Source organism: Plectrocnemia conspersa, unplaced genomic scaffold (genome assembly GCF_051122295.1).
Source record: "Plectrocnemia conspersa isolate PC_06_02 unplaced genomic scaffold, ASM5112229v1 ptg000010l, whole genome shotgun sequence".
NCBI classification, from domain to species: Eukaryota; Metazoa; Arthropoda; class Insecta; order Trichoptera; family Polycentropodidae; genus Plectrocnemia; species Plectrocnemia conspersa.
In genome coordinates this window covers 19,400,869-19,424,158 of record NW_028277174.1, presented here as the reverse complement: position 1 = coordinate 19,424,158, position 23,290 = coordinate 19,400,869, and the positions used below count along the sequence as shown (strand labels likewise).

The 23,290-nt window shown below is 29.6% G+C and overlaps 2 protein-coding genes across 3 annotated transcripts; both read left to right on the top strand.

Moving 5' to 3' along the window:
- Positions 1-248: 248 nt before the first annotated feature.
- Positions 249-16,903, top strand: subdued (anoctamin 1). Of its 2 annotated transcripts, XM_088195470.1 has the most exons (22): positions 249-375; positions 753-981; positions 1,054-1,139; positions 3,044-3,169; positions 3,230-3,437; positions 5,066-5,134; positions 5,328-5,399; positions 10,017-10,177; positions 10,250-10,418; positions 10,503-10,623; positions 10,684-10,795; positions 10,871-11,031; positions 11,518-11,654; positions 12,329-12,424; positions 12,494-12,658; positions 12,861-13,064; positions 13,145-13,385; positions 13,454-13,659; positions 13,736-13,911; positions 16,171-16,273; positions 16,343-16,484; positions 16,551-16,903. In XM_088195470.1, exons 2-22 carry the CDS (start codon positions 757-759, stop codon positions 16,694-16,696), a joined length of 3,126 nt encoding a protein of 1,041 aa, XP_088051596.1. In that variant the 5' UTR covers positions 249-375; positions 753-756; the 3' UTR covers positions 16,697-16,903. The 2 variants fall into 2 exon arrangements, with proteins under 2 accessions (XP_088051596.1, XP_088051598.1); XM_088195472.1 differs by lacking the exon at positions 5,328-5,399.
- A 2,305-nt stretch (positions 16,904-19,208) lies between these two features.
- On the top strand, positions 19,209-22,637 carry LOC148230859 (cuticle protein 21-like). Its single transcript, XM_088194412.1, has 4 exons — positions 19,209-20,291; positions 22,001-22,228; positions 22,289-22,385; positions 22,453-22,637. Exons 1-4 carry the CDS (start codon positions 20,280-20,282, stop codon positions 22,569-22,571), a joined length of 456 nt encoding a protein of 151 aa, XP_088050538.1. The 5' UTR covers positions 19,209-20,279; the 3' UTR covers positions 22,572-22,637.
- The last annotated feature ends 653 nt before the right edge of the window (positions 22,638-23,290 follow it).

The following is a 23,290-nucleotide window of genomic DNA, read 5'->3' as shown; positions in this document are numbered from 1 at the left end:
AATAAATCAAAACAATTTGCTAAAATCGATGCATTTATTAATTAAGTTTAATATAATGCTCATTATTTTACCATACATTCAAATTATTAATAATTCACAAGAACAAACACCAACTTCAAGGCCATGTCAAACGATAAAATATGCTGGTACTCATTATAATAATATTTTGCAATATGTCTGAAAAAATATCAATGCCATACAGGTATTTTTTTAAATAATGAAAATCAGTATACTTTTGCTTCTACAACGTTAAACATTTGACAAAAAATATTAAAAATCTGAATTTATTTTATGATTTAATGGCCGCTAAAAGTGGTGTTTACACCAAAGTGAAAATAAATATGTCCATTGAAACGTCTATTTAGGCGTTTGAAGGTAAATTTATTTCTATTTGTCGTTTTCATCAAGACCAGTATTTGTTAACCGCAATAATTAAATGATTCACACTTATAATTCAACAACAATATGCATAAGTATTTATATATCTATATAAAAAAAATCCGGTCAAAAGTCACACTGAATAACCTATTTTTATTTATGTGTATATCTTATTAACTGTCATTGAATATGATTCACACAGTAAAAACAAACGTTTAGTAACACTATACTTTAGTTGATACTATTTTAATAAGCATTTATATGAACCTGTGATATTAACTATTTTATACAAACTTATTATGCAAAATAAACTCTCATACGAGGAAATGTTATATAATATTGTAATTGTTGGTTGAATGTATTGTTTTGATCAGCGGGATGTCTGAAGGGGACCCGTCTTTAGAAGAATGTAGCCCACAAGAACCGCTTAGCCCTACGGATAGGCATGTGGGTAGAATCGGGAGCTTGATTGGAAGTCCCCTTCATGTCATCTACAGCATCAATGATTTGGCGAGGCAAACGTCCAGTCTCATCAATGAAGAAAAAGAGAGCTCTGCTATAACATCAACACCGCCTGGATCATCTGTGAAGCAAAATGACGAGGTAATCATTGTGTGTTTGTAAAATATGATCAAATGATGTATTTTTAATAATATATTGCTATTATTCTTTAAGAGTCCATCTACGTCTCAAATTCCTAAAGATGTTTCGGACACTGCCATATCCGGAGATAATATTTCAATCGACATAAACACTGAAAGGTATGTATATTATATTGTGTAGAAAGATAAACCTCTAGATTTAATATTTTTCAAAAGAATACTCACATTATTAAGCATTTGATGAGTAAATCATATATATAGATATCTAGCTTTAATAATTTTTGAGATAACATATTTGGTTTTATCTTATCAATTTTGATTAACAATTTATGTATTTTATTATACATGTATCCTGATTCGCCGTTTAAGTGTTTATTTTTATAAATGACAAAGAGCAGCAATGTTTAAATCACACAATTGGTTCAAAAGTAAATTCTAAATAAAAGTGAGAGGAGGTCGAGATGGAGAAGGTTTTTTCTCTGGAGAAAAAACCTCCTCTATCTCGACCAAGATAGAGGAGGGTTTTAAGGGCAATTTGTTTTGTTGGGCTCGCAACATTGTCAGGTGTCAACACAATAAGCTAAGCGTGCTCTCCACTGCCGCTTTGTCGTATTTCCTGCTTCGTTCGTCTCTAAATACCTTCTAATCTTCCATACAATTAAATAGATTCATTGCAGATTGGCTGAGAGTTATTCATGGGGTGTTCCCTGTTCTAACCAAAAGTTTTGGTGCGAACGAAATATTTTACAAGATATTTCTAAAATAAATTATTTAATGCCCATTTATATTTATAAATGTTATAATATTTTTATAATTCATATGATCATTCTATATTTTTATTCTGACTGAATGCTATTTTTATTTTAACCATTTAATATTTATTCTGACCCTGAATAATATAATTATGACCATTCATTGTTTTAATTATGACCGTATGATATTTTTATTCTAATCCTTTGATATTTATTCTGACCCTGAATTATATAATTAGCACCAGGCTGTTAATACAATTCTGACCGAGATTTTATTTTTATTCTTTCCGAAAGTTGATTTAAATTCTGACCATTTAATTTGTTGCCATAGCATTTTAGTATATTGCGCTTTTTGCAACAAATTTGTGAAAAACAAAATATATATTTTATTAAAAAAAACAAATGATAAAAATAAACTACATACTCTAGTTATACTATATTTGTAGTAAAGTGTGCATAATTGTTTAGTGTAACTATCGGTAAGAAGTGATAATATTATTATTTATTATTTTAGAATTCAGTTTAAATTATTTGAAATATATTTAATTCAATGCAAAAATATAATAAAAGTGTCGAAAGGATTTATATTTTTATCTTGCTTATTTTTGTTATCTAAGTTGTCAAGGTTATCAGCAATTTGTTAAGGATTGTTATTATACAATACCCACTTTCTACTCTAATCTTGAATAAATATTTAAGTTATGTATGTAGTTTTTAGTTATGTGAAAATTACACTTTTATAAGATCATTTATACAATCATATCCATTACTCATATTGTCATATCTAAAATCAATAAACATTTTGTTACACATTGTTTTTGTATATTATTGAAGTCAATAAAAATTATAATTTGGCTTGAACATAATTCAAAGCTTTTAAACTAATTAAAACTCAATGATAATTAATTTTTATAAAGGACATAAAACATGTTCAACTATGTGTATACATGTTATTGTAAACGAATATAGATTATAACTACACATTTTATAATGTATACATTTACGTACCACCAATGGGTGGTGGTGGTGGCCAGTCACACGCCCAAACGGCCTCACCTCATTTTTGCCCTGTTTAGTACTTGAATTATATATAAAGCTTAGTGTAATTCGGAACTTGACAATGAAAGCATCGCAGTCAAATATAATCAATACGATATTGCCTCATATTTTATTTTAAATTCAATTCAATATGAAGTTTCGCAATAATAAAATATCAATAATATCAGCTGATGTGAAAATGTAATTTATTATAATCTATAATAATAAATTAATTAACATTGATAAGTATTTTATTAATAATTTTTAATACAGAGATAACGAAAGTGTGGCGTCGACTAGGCTTGCAGATGAAACTCCTTTCAATCCAACCGTTCAATTGGAGCTAGACAATCAACAAGCATTTATGGATGCTGAGTTTATGCCAATGTCTCCATTAAGGTAATTTTTAAAGAATATTATCAATTAGGCGCATTTATATTAATTGTTGATTGCTTTCAGAAACCCTCCGATTGGTATAAATCCTAATCCGTCATTATATTTCCGCGATGGAATACGTACAATCGACTTTGTTTTGGTGTGGGAGTCCAATAAAGAATCGTGCATCAGAATACACGGTATCAAAAGGGCAACATTTGAGAAGGGCTTGCGGCAAGAAGGTTTACAAATCGAATGTGAACCTCCACAAGGCGGTCTGAATTTTGTTAAGGTGATTATTTAATATATTATTAGATTAGTTTAGTTTGTAACATTAAGACAATATCATATGTATTTCTCCTGTACTTAAAAAAAAACAAATGGTCAGTTTATAAATAAGTATTGTGTACTAAAACACATTGGTGACAGATGATTCTAAATATTATACTGTTTCACAATGAGTTTTTTTCTGTAAGAAATAAGGTGCCTGAACTCACATCTTGTTAATCTTTTTTCTTAATATATATTTAGTTCGTAACATAAATTTGGTTTATTGTATTTAAGGCAAATGTTTAAATTAAATTCCAAAGATTTGTCATATATTCGTCTCATTATCTGTCGAATGTCGTATTTTAAGTAACCACAGGACAATGTCTATTAAAGTATTACACATAAAAAAATAATGATAAAATTGTAAAATTTGATCAATAGAAAACTTTTCGTTATCCTTTTAGCCTTCAATGCTGATAAAATACTGAAAAGCATTGAGTTAATAAATGTTCAAGGTCATTGCATAATTATTATTTTTTGCTTGTTGATTTGTGCAATTCATTATTTTCTTAATTATGACCCAACGATGTTCTATTAGTTATTCTATTCTAAAATATTTTAGTAAAGTATAAAGTTTATTCATTTTTTAGTCATTTTCACTTCATTGATCAAATCGATAAAAAGAAACATGCTAAGTAGTTTCCCCCGGTGACAGGTACAGAAGTTGCAGTCCAAATTTGAGCTCACAGCTTTCCATCGAAGGGATGTAAATAAATTCTATGACAGTTTTATAATCCATCATTTCAATACCTTCCATTTCGGAATATAAAAAATACACCCCAAAAAAGTTAAGAGCGTTACTTTTACTCAATCCAAATCAGTCCAGCTTTTGTGTCGATTAGGCCTTTTTATACATGTTAGAGACATTTTATTGGTGGATAAAGGTTTTTTGGCAGATCTCTTCTCTAAGTCACATTTAAAGGTTGTCCTCATTTCTATCTTTATCAAATGCTTTTCAAATACTCACTCGTAAAATGCACATGCAGCTATTTACGAATAGACAAAAATATTCGTGAACGAAATTGTGAACGATTTTCCATTATAATTTTTATTAATATTTTCACCATGAAAGCTAATAGTCAAATGGTTAGAGAACCACTCAAAAACAAAATATTTATACCCCTAAATGAGCAATTCAAAGTTACGTGGAATCTAACCAAGAATTACGGATATATCTTAAATTATTATGGTTTGAGAAGTGATGCAGTTTATGCATAATACTGTTTAGTTAGTTACAGTAAAAAATGAAATGAGTAAAACCAAAGTAAAAATAATCTGAACAGTACCAAAAAACTGGACTCTGCAAACATTATACTTTCAATAAAGTCAATACCTTTATAAAAAAATTATAACCTTGGTGTCAGAAAAATCTCAGTAATAAAGCTACAATTTTCAAACTGTCCTTTTTTAAATTCATAAACACTTCAGCAAAGTGAACACTTTACAGAATATCTACTGCGGTTATTATAATCAAAGCATTTTTTTTATAAATATAATAATATTATATGATATTAAATTAAAATTTATGTAACGAATGAAACATCTAAGCATCTTTTACTATCAGATGAAAATAATATATTTTTATTTCAGATCCATGCACCCAGGAGTGTCTTGAAAAGATACAGCGAGCTACTGAAACTTAGAATGCCGATGAAAGAGGTATTATATAAATATATATATTAATCTAATAGTATTTAAAGGTAGATATTGTGCTTAAATGTGACCAATGGTAATTAGTATATAATATAAATTCTGTTATTATTTATTTTTATGTAATTAATGCGCTATTTTGAGCAGCTCGCTGTATAGTTCATTCCAAGCCAATATTATTTTAGTTTCTGTGCTTTTATAGGATCTATGTAAGATAGAAAGTGGCGCCCGAAACAACACAATATTGAACGCGACATTTTATCTGTCTAAAAAGGTACCGATTGCAATGTGTGTGTTGTGTTAATATATGTATTTAAAAGTATAACGTACATGTGCCTGCTTAGCTTGCCTGTTATTTTTTAACTGTTTTTACTTTTATTAATTTAAGGTCACGTGTTTCTAAATAACCCAAGAAAAAATACTAGTTGAAGAGTAAAATATGAAAAGGACTTGAAACTAAATTTCATTCTTTTTAATTGAAGTAACAATATGCCTAACTAATAAGTTTCTCAAAAGGATATTAACCCTTCAATATTGATTTATTATTTAATAAAAAAAAATTATTTACCCTGAAACAAATTCCCCTGAAATGTATAGTTGAAAATTATTAAACAGTATGTATAACTAGTCATATATGGGGAAAATGAATAAAATATGAAACTATTTGCTAATTCACTTAAATTTAAATCTATTATAAAACTATTTACATTTCTAAGTAAAAGCAAGGTTTTATTTTTCTTAGAAATGTTATTTCAATTTTATCTCAAAGATGAACTAGCATAATTTGAATTTGGATGCTGATTATTTTTTTACCTGTAATGTTTCGCTTTTATTGTTCCTAAATTTAATCGTTTTTCAATACTTTTTGTTTCGAAAAAATACTCAAAAATGATTTTTTAAATTTGATACATAGTTCATAAATTATTAAAGGTAAGATTTGGGCTCTGGCTTATATATTATTAAAGCAGAAAAAATCAATAAAATAATCGTCGATATCTAAAATTGAAACCATATTTAAAAAACACTAGTGATACCGCTTATCGAGCTTTCTTATATTTGTGTCAAAAAAGTGCAAAATTGTTATAAAATATTTCACAAAAAGGAGGTCACATTTTCTGTAAAAAAATATTTTGTCAATTTTTACCTTTTAAAAACACAATATGATAAAATATTTGTCTATTTATCTGTATACATATAGGGGAGGAAGGGGAGATAATTTTGCTTTAACTAAAATTTGTTGTATAAAATTAACGTTAATACAAAGATCGTTTTTTTAGTTTCTGTTATTTTCATATACATATGTATATTGGCATGTGAAAGCTATTGTGTTGTTATATAAAGTAGACCCCCCAATAACACGATAAATTTCCCTTTACTTTATGTGTGAAAGAGCCAAAAAGAGGATATCTCACCACTCGTGCCTGATTCATACATACATATTGCAAAAAATTGTATGAGGATTTTCTAGTCCCTCAACTACACGCATCTAATTTACCGTGTTATTGGAGGGGTCTACTGTACTTATATATATTAAAAATAATTTATTTTAAAACGGATAGAAAACCATTAGAATATACAGTATTTCGTATATGACCGGAAAACAATATAACAATTACTATTAGCTTTATCTAACCTAAACATACATATGTATATAAACCAGTGAATGCCAGGGCTTCCAATTTTTATATACATACATTCGCGCGTGTTAGAGCCAAGTCACAACAAGAAAGTCATATACGTCGTACGAAAATACGATTGTGTGTTGTTTTTGTTTGTACCTGTGCTGCAATAACGGTTATTATCATGAAAATGCAGCGTATTTATACACGTATGATATATTATTTAAAAAATATAATTAAAAACATTTCAAATATTAATATAAAAAAAAAGATATAGCGATACAAATTACATACATATATTATATATTAATTTACATACATAGAAAATATATTTACAGGAAATATACATATTTTAAAATACAAGTAATTACCTTTAAAAAATAAAAGCACGGTTAAGTTGGAAGTAAATATACCAAGCCGAGTGACTTCACTTTCGTGCAGATTGGACGTCGAAGAAATTGCAATATTAGCATAAATATTTCGACCCATTTCACACAAAATAAATAGAAAAATCATATATATGTAATATCACAATAACTGGTTGTCGACTCCTACGTGTGATTATGTTAATCCAGTGGACGTGTGTTTTGGATAAAAAGTGGAAGCTCTGACGTTCACTGATATAAACGTTCTTACCTCTAACTTATAGTATGAATTGAAATTACATTTACTAAATTTTAATCAAAGATTTTAATGTAATCAGATTATGGTAATAGGAAGTTGTTTAACCACTTCATGCTTTCGAACGAGCAGTGTTCGCGCGCGGCGCACGTGCCGTTTTGCGCCAACCCGAGCGCTGCTCGCCTGTTTCGACTTGTCTGCATTACATACGATAAACGAGCGAACGGCGCTCGCCAGTTGCTACTTAACGCTCGTACAGATTTACGCATATCGCTTCCTCTGTTTTATATTATTCCTTCAAGGTTTCTAATTTTTATAAAACATTATAAAATATTTTGTAAGTATTATATTTGAAAAACTATTGAAAAATTGCATTTTTTACAAATTTTACTTGTATTGGTTTTTATTTATATTTATTATGATATTCAAGATCCCTTTATCATGGAGAGTGACAGTGAGTGGGAGGATTTGAACTTGGATAATTCAGACAGTGGATCTTCAACTCCGGTTTCAAGCTCAGAATCGGAAGAGGGATCTCGAAATGAACATCAAGGGAATCAGGTAGAATTAGACGAATGGACAGAAATCGATATTCGTACAGATATTCCACCACCTTCGGCTTCGTTTGATTTTATTGGAAATTCTTTGATAAATGAGCAAATTTTATCATTTACAACACCAATTCAGTTTTTCGATTATTTTCTTGACGATGAATTAGTTGAGAATATTGTAGACGAGACAAATTTGTTTTCGACACAAAATCAGAGAACAAGACCATTGCCACCTTCGGATTCAGAAAATCAATGGTGTGTAAGTCTATCGGAGATGCGAATTTTTCTTACAATCGTAATGGCTATGAGCATTACATACAAGCCAGAAGAAAAAATGTATTGGTCGAAGAAAAGTTGCATTTCCACTCCATTTTTTACAAAAACAATGTCACATAGAAAATATGTGCTTATAAAAAAATATTTGCATTTTACAAATAACGAGACATATAATCCAGCAACGCATCCAAATCCAAAATTAAATAAGATCTGGCCGGTTTACGAAAACCTCAATAAAAAGTTTAAACTGGCATATACGCCTCAACGGGATATAACAATTGACGAAAGTCTTATGTTATATAAAGGGTTATTGAGCTGGAAACAATATATTCCCATAAAACGCGCAAGATTTGGCATTAAAAGTTTTCTTCTATGTGAATCTAAATCGGGATACATTTGGTCTTCCCTAATTTATACCGGCAAAGGAACAATAATTGATAGAGAATTTCTAAATTTACCTATTTCTTCACAAGTGGTAATGAGTTTGATGAAACCTCTACTAAATAAGGGATACTGTCTAACAATTGACAATTTTTTTAGTTCTATCGAATTGGCTGATTTACTTACATCATATCATACTGAAACTTATGGAACTATGAGAGCAAATAGAAAAGGCTTGCCCAGGAATATAAAAAATCCAAAAAAAGTTCATTCAGGATTTATAAAGGCATATAGGAAACGAAGAGTAATGCTGATGAGATGGAAAGACAAGCGCGACGTGTACTTTCTTTCAACTATTCATGGGACGAATACTGTAGAAATAGAAAAGAGAAATATAAAACGAACGAAACCAAAAGTGGCCATTGATTATAATTTTACAATGGGGGGTGTTGATCGAGTCGATCAACACCTTTCCAACTACCCACTTCCTAGAAAACGAGGGAAAAAATATTACAAAAAAATGTTTTTCCATCTTGTAGAACAGGCGCTATGGAATTCTTATGTGTTGTATAAAAAAACTGGGGGTTCTATGACACATCTGGAGTTTAGAATTAAACTCATAGAAAATTACATCGAGAAATACCATTCACCGGATTTTTCTTCTAAAGGTGGACGCCCCAGTAAAACACCAGACCCAATGCGATTGACAGAACGACATTTTTTGAAGTCAATTCCAGTAACTGGAAATAAAGATAGGCCTACAAAAAGATGTGTGGTCTGCTGTTCCAAGCGAGATCCCTCAGGAAAACGAATACGAAGAGAGAGTCGTTATTGGTGTGCAAATTGTGAAGTTGGTCTCTGTTTGGAACCGTGTTTCGAAGTATACCACACTAAATCAACTTATTAATATTATTTTGGGTGTAATTTATTACTTTTTTCTTTATTATAGTTATTTGTCTTTTGTTCAATTCAACTTATTTGTCATTATTACAGTTAGTTTTGTTTTAAAATTATTTAACATTAAAAAGGCGAAACGATTTTTTTTTTGTATTACGTAATGTTTTTCTGCATTTTTTTATTGCTTCTATGTTTTATTTTTAACTTCTTTTGGACTGAACAATTTAAACATTATGTAAACTTGTTAAATAAAAAATAAAATAACCTGATGTTTTTAATTATATTTTTGTAAAAAAAACCCTAGCATGAAGTGGTTAAATATTAAAAATGATAATACGGAGTTAAGCCTCAAAAAACTACTTTTGGATAAATCAAAAGTTATGTATATGTTAAGAAGTGTAGCAATTGTTATTTTAAGAGTTTAATTCGATTAATACTAAAATATATATGTCTGTAGTTTATCGTTACCTAGTGTATTTTGTGTGTTGTAATGCAATTTTTACATGGGATATTATGACTATATCATAACAATGAAGGGTTTTTCAGTTGCCAGCTTTACGTAAAGTCCACAACAAGACTAACAGTCTTGTTCACAATGTGAACAAATGCACAAATTGGTTCATGAGAAAAATCAGGGTCAACACAAAGGTTTTTCCCGAAAAAGGTCACCGCTTCACTGCAATATATTCCCGTGATAAAGAGTACTTGTAAGTATAATACCATAGTAAGGTTCATTTAAATAAATATGCAACTAATATAAATATATGTTTATACTTCAGATTCGACTTGGCAGCACCTGGATTTTGGTCGGGAGCCGTTTGCTCGCGAATAGTTCACTTCATCTTAGACAGACAGAGGTTCACGACTGATGCACAAGATCATTTCGGATTCGGAATGGAAAGACTACTCAACGATGGAGTTTACACAGCGGCATATCCGCTTCACGATGTAATATGAATCCCTTTTTGTATATTTTATTTCAAATCATTAGTTGCGGTAAAGTGCTTAATAACGAACTAATGTTTATAATAGGGCGATTTACACACGCCTGGTTCAATGAGGCATTTACTGTATCAAGAATGGGCAGCTGTTTCAAGATGTTTTCGCTATCAACCATTAGACTATGTCAAAGATTACTTTGGAGTCAAAATAGGTAGATAACTTAAATTATTCTATTTATTTTCAATTTCATATCCTTTCATTGTACTTTTAGGTTTATACTTTGCCTGGTTGGGTTTTTATACTCACATGCTTTTGCCCGCTGCCGTAGTAGGCTTAATATGTTTTATATATTCTGTAGCTACATTATACGATAACAAACCAAGGTATTACAATTTATTTTACATTATTTATCTTAATGAATTTGTGATGTTTGTTAATACTTTAATTGTTTAATATAGTGAGGATGTTTGCAACGATAAATCTCCAATATTAATGTGTCCATTGTGCGACTATTGGTGCGACTATTGGAAGTTGAATGAGACTTGTCTGCATTCTAGGGTCACGTATCTATTTGATAATCCGACTACCGTGTTCTTTGCGATATTTATGAGTTTTTGGGGTATGAATATTTTATATATTAATATGAATAACTACGACATACAGAATCAATATCAGACATGTAAATTTTTATAGAAGTAATACTAAATTACTACCCAGTTCCGCTCGAGATTTGAACATCATTAGATATTATTTTTACGCAATGTTAGGCAATATGGTGTCTCGTCTTTGTCGGTTAAATGAATATTTTAAAATAAATTTAAAGTAGTTGTGCAAATTTCATGACACCAGTGCTCACCGTACAAAAGTTTTTGCTGCTTTAGCAAAGAGATCTTCTGCTTATGAGCATCTACAGACTAGTATTTTAAAATCAGAAAAATTTCACATTTTTCATTTGACAAAATAATTTTAAAGTTGTACTTTAAAATTATTTTGTCAAATGGAAATTAATTATAATATTCATTGTATTCAAAAGTAAATGTGAAATGTCTGGTATCGATTCTAGATGTAAGCCAGATTTAAAAAAATATATTTTTATTAAATATAGCTGCTTTGTTCCTTGAACTTTGGAAAAGATATTCGGCTGAAATAACGCATCGTTGGGATTTGACCGGTTTTGACATACATGAAGAGCATCCTCGTCCACAATATTTGGCTCGACTTTCGCACGTAAAAAAGAAACAAGTATGTATAAAATTGTATGACTCAAATACAAAATTTGGTAACATCATACAAGACATCGAAAAAACTAAGGAATGCAATACATATTTAAGAATGTACTAGCTTTTAAAGTACTGGGCTTTGCCTTCATTTTGTATCTAGTTGACTATAGACAATGTTTTTTTATCAAATTACTTTCATTTGCCAGTACACATAGAAGCTTTCAATGCTTTACTAATAATAATATTTTTTCTCAAAATAAAAAAACAATTTCAGTCACATTGAGCGACTCTCTTTATGATTTATTTATTTTCATGGAAAACATAAGGCTTATATTTAGTACAAAAGTAAACTGCCAGAAATCAACATTATTCTGGAGACAAACAGTCTCGCCTTTTGACGTGTTAGTTAGCATCGTAACCTCCCATAGTTTTTGTACAACTGTTCCATTGCACAGTTTTGGTTAATCTAAATTCTTCACTACTGCAATAGGACTACCAACTTAAAAGGTTAGATTGTACTGTGTTAATCCACTTGAATTCAGTTAATTTAAGAAATCGTTTGGATAATATGTTAACTTCTTCATAGTCCATTATCTTGTTAATTGAGTTAAATGAACATGTTGCAATTGGCATTATACTTAAATTTATTTTATCACCATATTGTATATTTAAGTACATATTTTATTATTATTTCAGGTTAACGTTGTGACCAATACTTTAGAACCGCACGTTCCTTTCTGGCGAATGAGACTCCCAGCGACTATTTTGAGCTTTTCCATAGTTTTACTATTGGTAATGATATTCTAAATATTGTTTTGTATTAGTAACGCAGAAATTTTACTCACGTTTTATGACACTCAGGTATCGTTGGCTCTGGCTGCTGTACTGGGAGTCGTTCTGTATCGAATGTCATTATTAACGGTACTGTCAGTCCAAGGAGATTCAGTCATTACAAGTTACGCCATTCTTTTCACGACGGCAACTGCAGCATCTATCAATTTAGTCCTGATTTGCATTTTCAATCAAGTAAGTGCGAGAGATACCCAAAAGTTTCTAAAATTAAAATCTCACATGTAAATAGAATGTATATAGATCAAGGCGGTGAATTATGAGTTTCAATGAAACTCCAGAATTCCAGAAGATATCAATCATACTGGAAACTTTTGGGTGTTCAAATTTGAATATATACTAAAGGAGTCGAGCAATTTTTATTATAATTTTATTTTAGATGTACACATGGTTAGCTGAAAAACTTACCGAACAAGAACTTCTAAGAACTCAGACTGAATTCGACGATTCAATCACCCTAAAAATTTATCTTCTGCAATTTGTCAATTATTATGCATCAATATTTTATATAGCATTTTTCAAGGGAAAGTTTACTGGAAGGCCTGGAAATTATAGTCGTTTCTTTGGATATCGACAAGAGGAGGTAAGTAAAGAGAAAAAAATACATACATGTCGAATAACTATTATTAATTAATTGTATATACAATAAATATCATTTTATAGTGCGGTCCTGGTGGATGTTTGATGGAATTGTGCATTCAACTCTCCATCATCATGGTTGGAAAACAAGCAGTCAATACCGTTTTGGAGATGGCAATGCCGGCAGCGTATCGCTGGTACAACACCTTCCACACTTGGCGCACGACATCTCGCACCAGTATCAAAAGCTCCCTGCAATGGATAAAGGACTACAAACTTGTCGATTGGGGATCGAGGGGTCTCTTTGGAGAATATCTCGAAATGGGTATTCAGTCATTCATCTCCTCCCATTATCTTCATTACGCTTTTATATTTATCCCTTGTATTAAAAAGTGTTGCAGTACGGATTTGTCACCATATTTGTCGCAGCATTTCCCCTAGCTCCGTTGTTCGCTTTACTCAATAACGTGCTAGAAATGCGCTTAGATGCTAAGAAACTGCTTAGATATCATCGTAGACCTGTTCCACAGCGTGTTCGAGATATCGGCGTGTGGTATCGCATTTTAGATTCGATAGGAAAGCTCAGTGTCATAACGAACGTATGTATATCCGGTATTTGTTTATCTCCGATTTTCGCTCAAGTTGTATAATGTGTATTTTTGTTATTATTATTAGGGTTTCATCATTGCGTTCACGTCAGATTTTATACCTAGACTCATATATCAGTTCCATCACTCATCTAATAGAACGTTGGATGGTTATATGAATCATTCGTTAGCTGTATTCAATACGACGAACTTTGAAGAGTTATCTGCGCCGCACCAAACTGAATATAACTTAACCTTATGCAGGTAAGAAAATCGGAATAGATGGTTCGTAATGAATACAATGTTTGTACATATTTTACTTTGATACGTTATAATTTTTTACCCTTTTGAGCTATTAGATTGAGATATTTACTTTTTATGGTACATGAGTCGCTTTAGCTTTTAAATAATAACATTTTTTATTCCAAACTTAGAATATTTTGAACCCAAATAAGAGCATTTACCTCTGTGCTATCACACTTTATTATAATGAAGTGGGGATAATCGCTTCCGTGAACCAATCTGCAAGGTATCGTGACATAGTGCTTTCAGATTTAGCTTCAGCCAGTTTGAGCAAAGTGTGTTGAAACCATAAGGTAATAATTAATTAATCAATACTACGGTAACTTATTTCAAACTAATAACTAGATACGAACAAATACATGATTCTTAACACCTAATGCGCTGCACTTTTGCTATAAAAAACACACACATACAGCCAGCATATTTGCGCGCGATCGAAAAAAGTGCCAAATAATTATAAAAATTGGTGTGGGCACTCACCAAATACAATAGCAATGAGAACTTTTCGGTCGTAAATATTTAATTTACGCAAAAAAATTATCGGCTTTTGCAAAATGCCATAAGGCATAAAATGATACTTCAGAATACACACCACATATGTGACTATCCTAGAATTTTCAGCATCGATTCTAAATGAGAATTCCTTATGATGTGACATTTATATAAACTGATTTTGGTATAAGGATATTTGAAAAGTTTTTTTTTTAATTTAATCTCGAACCACTAATTAGGAAATAATTATAATAACGACATCTGTTAGAAGAATATAGTATCTAAAATATAATTTATCCCTTTTGGTGCCCTAAAATATTCAAAGATGTCAGTAAGAGTCTGTTAAAGATGGAGTTTCATAAAAGCGTGCTACCATGCGTCCGGCTATACAATCGGGTCCCCAAAAAGCTTGTTAATCGGATTATGGCATTTTTGGTGTTAATACAACCGAAATGCATCTCCGTTTAGAATTGGGTTTATAGTTCATACTAATTTTTAGGTTAATGTTTCAAATACGAACCTCAATAAAAATTAAAGAGATCATAAACATTCTATATTGTAAATTTAAAACAAAATGTTTTTCTTACATTTTTTGTCATGTGGAATATGACGGTTTTTGAGGACAGGATAACTGCTGTGGTTTTAATTATATCAACATACAATTTGTTCTAAAAATATATGAAAATAGTAAATATCTCGGCTAAATTCGTTAGCCAGCCAAATCCATCATCTTGTTTCAAAATGAGGATTATAAAAAAAAATTTAAAAAAATCGAGAAAAAAGTTGAAAACGTTTTATATAAATTAAAATTAAATCAAAATAAAAAAATACATTTTTTTGTTCTAAAAATAGATTTTGTAAATATCTTTGCCAAATTCGTTAGACAGCCTGATCCGCCATCTTGTTTAGAAATGGCGACTAATTAAAAAATTGTCAAAAAATAAGTTAAAACTGTTACATAATAAACATAAAAATTAAAATAAAAAACTATTTTTTACACACTTTTATATATAGAAATCTACCAAATTATTGTCGTCTTTGCCAAACAAATTTTCCCCTTTAGTTGCTTTTGCACTTTACTACTTAATATTTCCAGTGTTTCGTGATATATTTTACATCTAGAATTCTGTTTATGTCAATATTGCCAATGATTAAGAAATTGACCTTGGGGTCAAACGTTCACTTTGTATTAGGTCAGAGTAGAGCAATATTTATATAAATTATTCAGCACATGACTAATCTCGAGCAGTGTTGATCAGCCATAGTAAAATCAGTATATTCACAGTTAATATTATTCATTTACAGAAATGGAATACATCCAAGTAGTCTTCTTTTGAAGAAAATTGATCGAACAAGGGCAAAGCCCTGGCGTCAGACCTACATTCAATTTTCTCAGACATGTCGCTCTTTTCTTTTTTTTCTAGAAGCAGATTGGCGCTACACTTGGCTGCCACAAAATTCTGATTCTTTTTATAAATGTGATATCCATATATAGAGATATGTTCAGATAAGTCTCGATTTTTCTGAACATTTTTAATTACTTTTATATTAAAATCTGGCAACTAATCTTAGATATACGAAATCAAAAACCAAGTACATTCTTTTGCCCCAAATAATTTATAATCAAAAATGTTATTTAATTTCTAATATGGTAAAGCGACTTTTGTATCAAGTACAGATATTTATGTATGTATAAAAATACTTATTATTATTCATCCAAATTTATAGATATCCTGCGCATCAAAACGGTCCATGGGGATCGGGCGATTATAATAATCTAAATTATTGGCATATATTGGCAGCGAGATTGGCTTTCATCGTTATTTTTGAGGTGACGATAATATAATCGTGTCTATTAATTAAATTAAATATAATATTAACGTTTATTATTTTAATACAGAATGTGGTAGCTTTTGTGATGATTTTTGTCAAATGGTTAATACCGGACATGTCCGCTGAACTGAGGGATAGAATTAGAAGAGAGACTTATGTGATTAATGAAATTATAATGAATAGGGAACGCCATCAAGCCGGATTGCTATGTGAGTGTTATATACATATTTTTTAATTAGTATAGATTGAATATGTAATATTGGTATTATTTTTAGCTCCGAACGGCTTAAGAAACGCTGGAGATTTGGCCGGCATGGAAGACACAGATTTGAACAGATTATTGTCTCGTTCTTTGACCGGATCTGAATTTGATCTCGCCGCTCACGGATCCGTCCACCACGAAAAAGGAACGGCTGTATAAATATATATTAGATAAATATGAATCTCGATGATTCGTTTGCTTTGCATTTTAATAGCAAAGTAGATCAATGCAAAATATAGTGACATTTATTTTATAATAGATCAGCCAATTTTTTTTACTTATGTGAGAACAATAATGTATGATATTATAATTTTTTTCTGACTGAACATTTTTTAAATATTTACGTGTGATATTTTCAACCAAAAATACATATTTATCGTAGTTATTGTATCGAGACAATTGTTTGTTACAGTACACTTATTACACTCAAATGTTATGAATCCCTTTTGTGTCAGTTGTTTTATCTTTATAGGTTTTGATATGATTATTTTATAATATATTGTTATGATGTGAATTAACTGGTGATAATTTCTCATGGTACATATACATATAACTATGCATATTGTCTTCCAATAAAGTTAATATTTACATTGAAAAATTATAATATTAACACATTTTAAAGTTAACATTAGAACAATTTTAATTTTAGTACTTAATTGTACTTAATTTTTAAATATTGCCATAATTATTATGATATTTTTAAATAATTAACATAATTCGATCTCAAAACTTTTTTAAAGACAAGTGCCTATGTACTTCCATTGTTATGAAATTTTACAGATTTTTTCTAATGTTATATAATCAATATTGTTGAAGATATATGTACAATAATAATAAAAATATAATATTTGTATAAATAGTCCTCGGACGCCATCTCACAAATATACTCCACCCCCTCTAATATTCAGTCAACCACTTGAATTTAACAATCACAAAGTAACTCTGGAATGCTTCAAAAATGTTGAGCGAATTATTTACGAATTTACTACTGAATTAATTAAACCTAACCATAATTTAGATTCAAGTATGGATTCAGGCAGGTGATGGAATACGAATTTTGTGACACAAGATCTGGTATTTAGTTACTTTAAGTTAATATGAGATAAAATGATTGATACCGTCATATACTCATATTTTGTTTTACTTTATAATAAGTTAGATTATAATAATTTGCTCATTTTTTATTATAATTAATTAATATATTTACAATTATATTGAGTGATTTTTTATCCTTTGTATTTAAACATCCTAAACATTTTGCCTTTAGTTCCTAAATATTCTGCCACTAGCCATTTAGAAAACGTTCTAGTGTATACACATTATAGTCATACTATTTAAGCCATTGTAAACTACTCATGTATTTTAATATTTTTTAGATCTGTCTTAAAAAGAAACAATTTAAAATTGGTATATATTATAATATTACGTAAAGAAAGACTATCAAAAATATTCCTTTATTTTATTAAAATTATTAATTTATTAATAAAAAATTGTTATGAAATTAATCACGTTAACATGCAAAATATATGTCTCATTTTATTTTTAAAATACATGCTATGAAAAATTAATATGAATTTATTAAATATATGAACAAATTGTTGCTGCTTTATCGCTTGCCTTATTTGGGAATGTGTCGTATTATTATATCTAAATATATTAAGATGTATTGATGTTCCAAATGTTCATTGCTAAGTAAGGGCTGTTGTTGAATTTATTATATTAAATTGAATTTAATGTACAATTATACATTTGCCTTATCACGGAAGGAGAACACTGCCAAGAAATTTCATAAATATATTTTTACAATAATTTATCAAAGGTGAGTACATTGCTTTTTAGTGTGCTTATTAAATGTTCTAATAGTTGTGATCCAAAATGTATCAAAAATAAACATAGCTGTATAATAAATTGTTAATGGAAATCATTCCTCGTTTGTTTTTATTAACCTTGAAATTTCACAATTACGTGAAATTTGTACTATTGTGCGTTCAATGTCATCAGATATCTTGCAATATATTGTCAGAGTCGACTTTATAACCCAGATTGGGTGGTTGAGCTGTTTTTACGCCTGTCGCAAATATCTCTTTTCTTAGCAATGGCCTCTTTGGTGACTGTGCGTTCACGGGAATCGCACCCGTGACCTTCTTCGTTCCACGCTCGAGCCCCGGCCATTGTCCGTGAAAATGTCGCTGTTGAAATTAAGCGAAATCGATTATTTGGAACCGAACGATTGAGGAATAGCTTAAAAGTTCGTAAAAATATATCACTACAATACAAAAATATTCGTAGAATAGTCATTACAAGTCTCTTCGTGCATAAGATCTGTTTATGAAAGAACTCACTAAAAACGCCAACTCTTTCATTGCTACAATCTATAAACTAATACATTCTCTGTTCAAGTTACTCATACTACTCGAACTCGTAATCTCTCATCAAATAGGCCAACGTCAACCAGATGAAGTAAAAACGGAAATATTTGAGGGTAATGAAGGTCTAATAAATATATACTTAATAAAAATGCAATTTTCTTCCACTTCGTTCTAACAAGTGGAAGAAAATTGTTTAGTTTTGCAAATTTTAATTTTGCTTCTCGACAAATATTCTTGCATGCTTCTTTACTATTATTAAAACGATTTTCTGAAACACATATTTCAAGTTTGTTTTATAAAACTCATTTAATGCTACTTGAATCGTATTTATATCAATGTTTCTAAATTGCATCTGACTATATGATAAAGACATTATTTACATAAAATATTACAGCGAAATAAACACAATAAAAAACCTATAAGTAATTAGTGAGGCACTAGACAAATTAGGCAATAATTAACTATTTTTACAGTTTATAATCAACACATGTCGCTCTGCATGACTTAGCTCCGTGATTTTATTTTAACTATTCAACCGTGAGATTATGAAAACCAAGAAAAACGTAATTAAAATTATATTATAATATTAATTCCGATCTCTCAGACACGATCAAAATTAAAAGTCACCAAGGTACATATAGGGCTCGAACCCAGGTCTTTCGTGTATTAGCCACCGACTTATACCACTGGTTTAATAGTTATTGACGACTGTAATAAAAATAGTATATTTAAATTATTAAATGAAAATTTTAACTTGTGCTGTATAATTTAATAATAAAATTATGTGTTGTATTATAATATTTGATCTATGGACATAGTAATCAGTAAGCTGAGCTTTTAAATTTATACTAAACATTTCCTGGTTAACCTTTAGAATATATTTATGATATCAATTTATACGGAACTATATTTAATTCATTGTGTAAACAAACCATCTGTGCTTAAATGTTCTGAAGTAAAAATTTACCAATCATAGTATTCAAAACAATAACATATTGTACGTGTATATGTATCTAAATTATCTTTAAATTTTCGCCTTACGAAAATTTTTGAGTAACACTGCTTCTTTTTTATCTAATTGCTAGTTTGAAAGGGACGTTATATTTGTTTTGATTAGAATTTGCGTTGAAATGTACCGATGAACCAGTATACAAATTGCTTTTGCGTATTTGATATAATTTTTAATAAATTAATAAACAACCTCATTAAACTAATGATGTATACCTCTTTGTCACGTTTTTTCTTAGCAAAAAAACTTAACCCTTGATTGATCATCATACAAACGTAACTTTATATAAAAGGACTATCGAGAAAAATAAATATTATCATTACTTACCTGTTCAACAATAGGTAATACCTGCACCTCAATCATCATGTCAATCAAGGTACATTTCAATTTAATAAATAATAGTTTTGGATGAAAATTACAATAATATAATCTTATATTACACGTGTTGATAATTATTTCTAAAAAATCACTAGTTTTAACAAACAAAAATGTTTTGAAAGGACACAGGATGCTTACGATAGCGTTTCGTAATCAAAAAAACGACAAACGTAATAAATAATGTATTCATATGAACCGGTTCTTTGCTATTTTTGGACAAATTTTGCACTCTTGCTTGGTGATTAATTTTTTATGATATATTAAATAATTGATTTATAACTAGTTAATAAAAATCACATAAATCTTCATCGAATACGAATTTTAAACGATTTATTAAATTCCTGCACAAAACAAACTTTTTCAAATGTGAAAATGTTATGGTATTAAAATTTCGACTGTTCAACAGTTATTCGATGATTTGATTAAAAAAGTAATGAAGCTATTATTATGTATGCATATATAATATAAAATAATATGAAAGGTGAATTCCTATTGAAATATGCAACAATATTGCAACCTTTAATAAATGATAATATCACATCAGCATGAAACCAGTATAATACCAGCACTATAAATCAGTGGTAGAAGTCACTGCATAACAATTTAAAGTGTAGTGTGCAAATTTAATATGATACCTGGTGTTTCTAAATTTCTATCACGATTGAGACAACGGAATTTGTAATTATATTCAGTTTTTAGAGAATTTACAACCGTTACGGATTACCCAGAATAGGAGTAATGATAATTATATCGAACGTATATCCGTATCGTATGCTTTAGAGCTAATAGTTGGGGTGTAAACCCAAATTTCTTTCCCAATTATGAATAATGATGAAATGGATCTCTCCAACTGACTGTGTTAACGCAAATATATTATAGTGCATTTATTTTTCGATTTGTAGTGTACAGATTCAGATCTAATAAAAAGTCTTAATATATTATCCTAATAACAGTATTTACACGGCGACGGCACGATTTTACTGCTTTTGACGTGGATTTTAATCAAGGATCCCGTTGAATTTGACCATAAAAATGCATATCATTTAATGAAATACTATATAAATTTTAACGAAATGGAAATTATACATAAACGATCACTACCAACTTTTGCCCCCCCCCCCCCAACCATCTGGAAAAATTTAAATGATGACCCTGAACACAAGACAGACTACAATTGCTTCATTATTGCAAAAATATTTTTTTATAGTTTAAATATATTTTGTACATTACATTTATGTCTACTTTTATGATGACCGTTATAATAATTAATTATTTCTTTAAAATTTATTTTATTAGTACCAGTATTTTATTTTTTCATATTTTTTTGAACTTTGTTTTAATAATTGAAAGCAGTTCAAAAATAAATATTATTTTTTACTTTTACCTTAAGCCAGCCGCTTATTTGGGACAAAATGTTTGGGGCCCAATGTGTCCCAATTAAATGGGATTGACTTTGAAATATTGCACATATCTTTTGTGTGCGTCACAAACCTTTCATGTACATTTTTAATAGTAATAATATGTATTTATAATGTATATGGATATGTGTATAAAATATTGGATAAAATTTTGTATTAATGCCATCATGACGCATTGGGGAAACATGTCAAGTCATAATGGTCAGATTTATAATAAATAAATAAAATAAAATAAAAACAATTTATCTACTGCTGTACTTGATGTTATCATAAAATTATTTTATTCCAGATTTTAGTATTGATCGCCATCATAACTGTTACCCAAGCAATTCCTATATATCCAGAAGCTTACTCCAATGTATACGATGCTGGTTACGGCAATCCTTTAGGTTACAATTCTGAATACAACGGATATGGGATTGCCGATTCATACGCCAACTTTGATCATCCTTCAGCGATAAATCCATTATATAATGAATTGGAAAATTATGGTCCAGCATACGGAGCTGATTATCACGTAATGCATTTTTTTTAATATTAATTCATTATAAATTTTTAATTGATTGATTTTATATAGACATACCCAAAATATGCCTTCGACTACGGAGTCAACGATCCACATACTGGAGATGTGAAATCTCAACACGAAGTTAGAGACGGAGATCTTGTTACAGGTAAGATGTTAATATTGCTTAATATAAAATAAATACTGTATTATCTAAAAAATAATTTTAATTTAAGGACAATACTCTTTGGTCGAGCCGGACGGTTCTTTGAGAATCGTAGATTATTCTGCCGATGATCACAATGGATTCAATGCCGTCGTGAAGAAAATAGGACCTTCAGTTCATCCTTATTAAATAAAACTTAAAAGTTTCTGGTACGTGCATGTGAAATGTATATATTGTTTTAAAATATTTATTTGCTTTAATATATATCTAGTTGCATTTTATTACGTGGATTTTATTTAATCAGATTGAGATTACGATTCTTAATACAGACATCTTACTGTTCAATCAGTCATGATTATGGTATTTTCATTTCCGTGTAAATTTCATTAGAATCAGATTAATCATATCTAGTGCAATATGTTTTTTAAAGCTATTTATCAAAATCGCAGCAATGGATATTATTGTTTCGATGTAATCATTCAATGATTGATTGATCGGAAATGTATACTTATTCACGACAAAATAGATTGTTCATATAATTTATTAATTCTCTGCGCGGTTCTATATTAATTATGTTTGAAAATTTCTAAAACGTAAAATACTAACTTGTACAGACAATTAAAATATAATGTACATACATTTTTTTAATTAAATTTAGTATAGTAACTTTTTTATATTATGTACAACCTAACGGAACCTCTTCAATAATTTTACCGTTACATAAAATATAAAAACGCATCGTAAGTGAAGATCTATTTACCCGCCATATTAGAGATTTACCCGCCACTATTTGACACAGCTGGTTGAGATCAAGTAACGCTATTAGATTGTGCAATATTTTTAATAAGGCGGAAAGTTCAACTAAATAATTTTACCTCTTTTGTCCTCAATTATTATTTCGCCCTCAA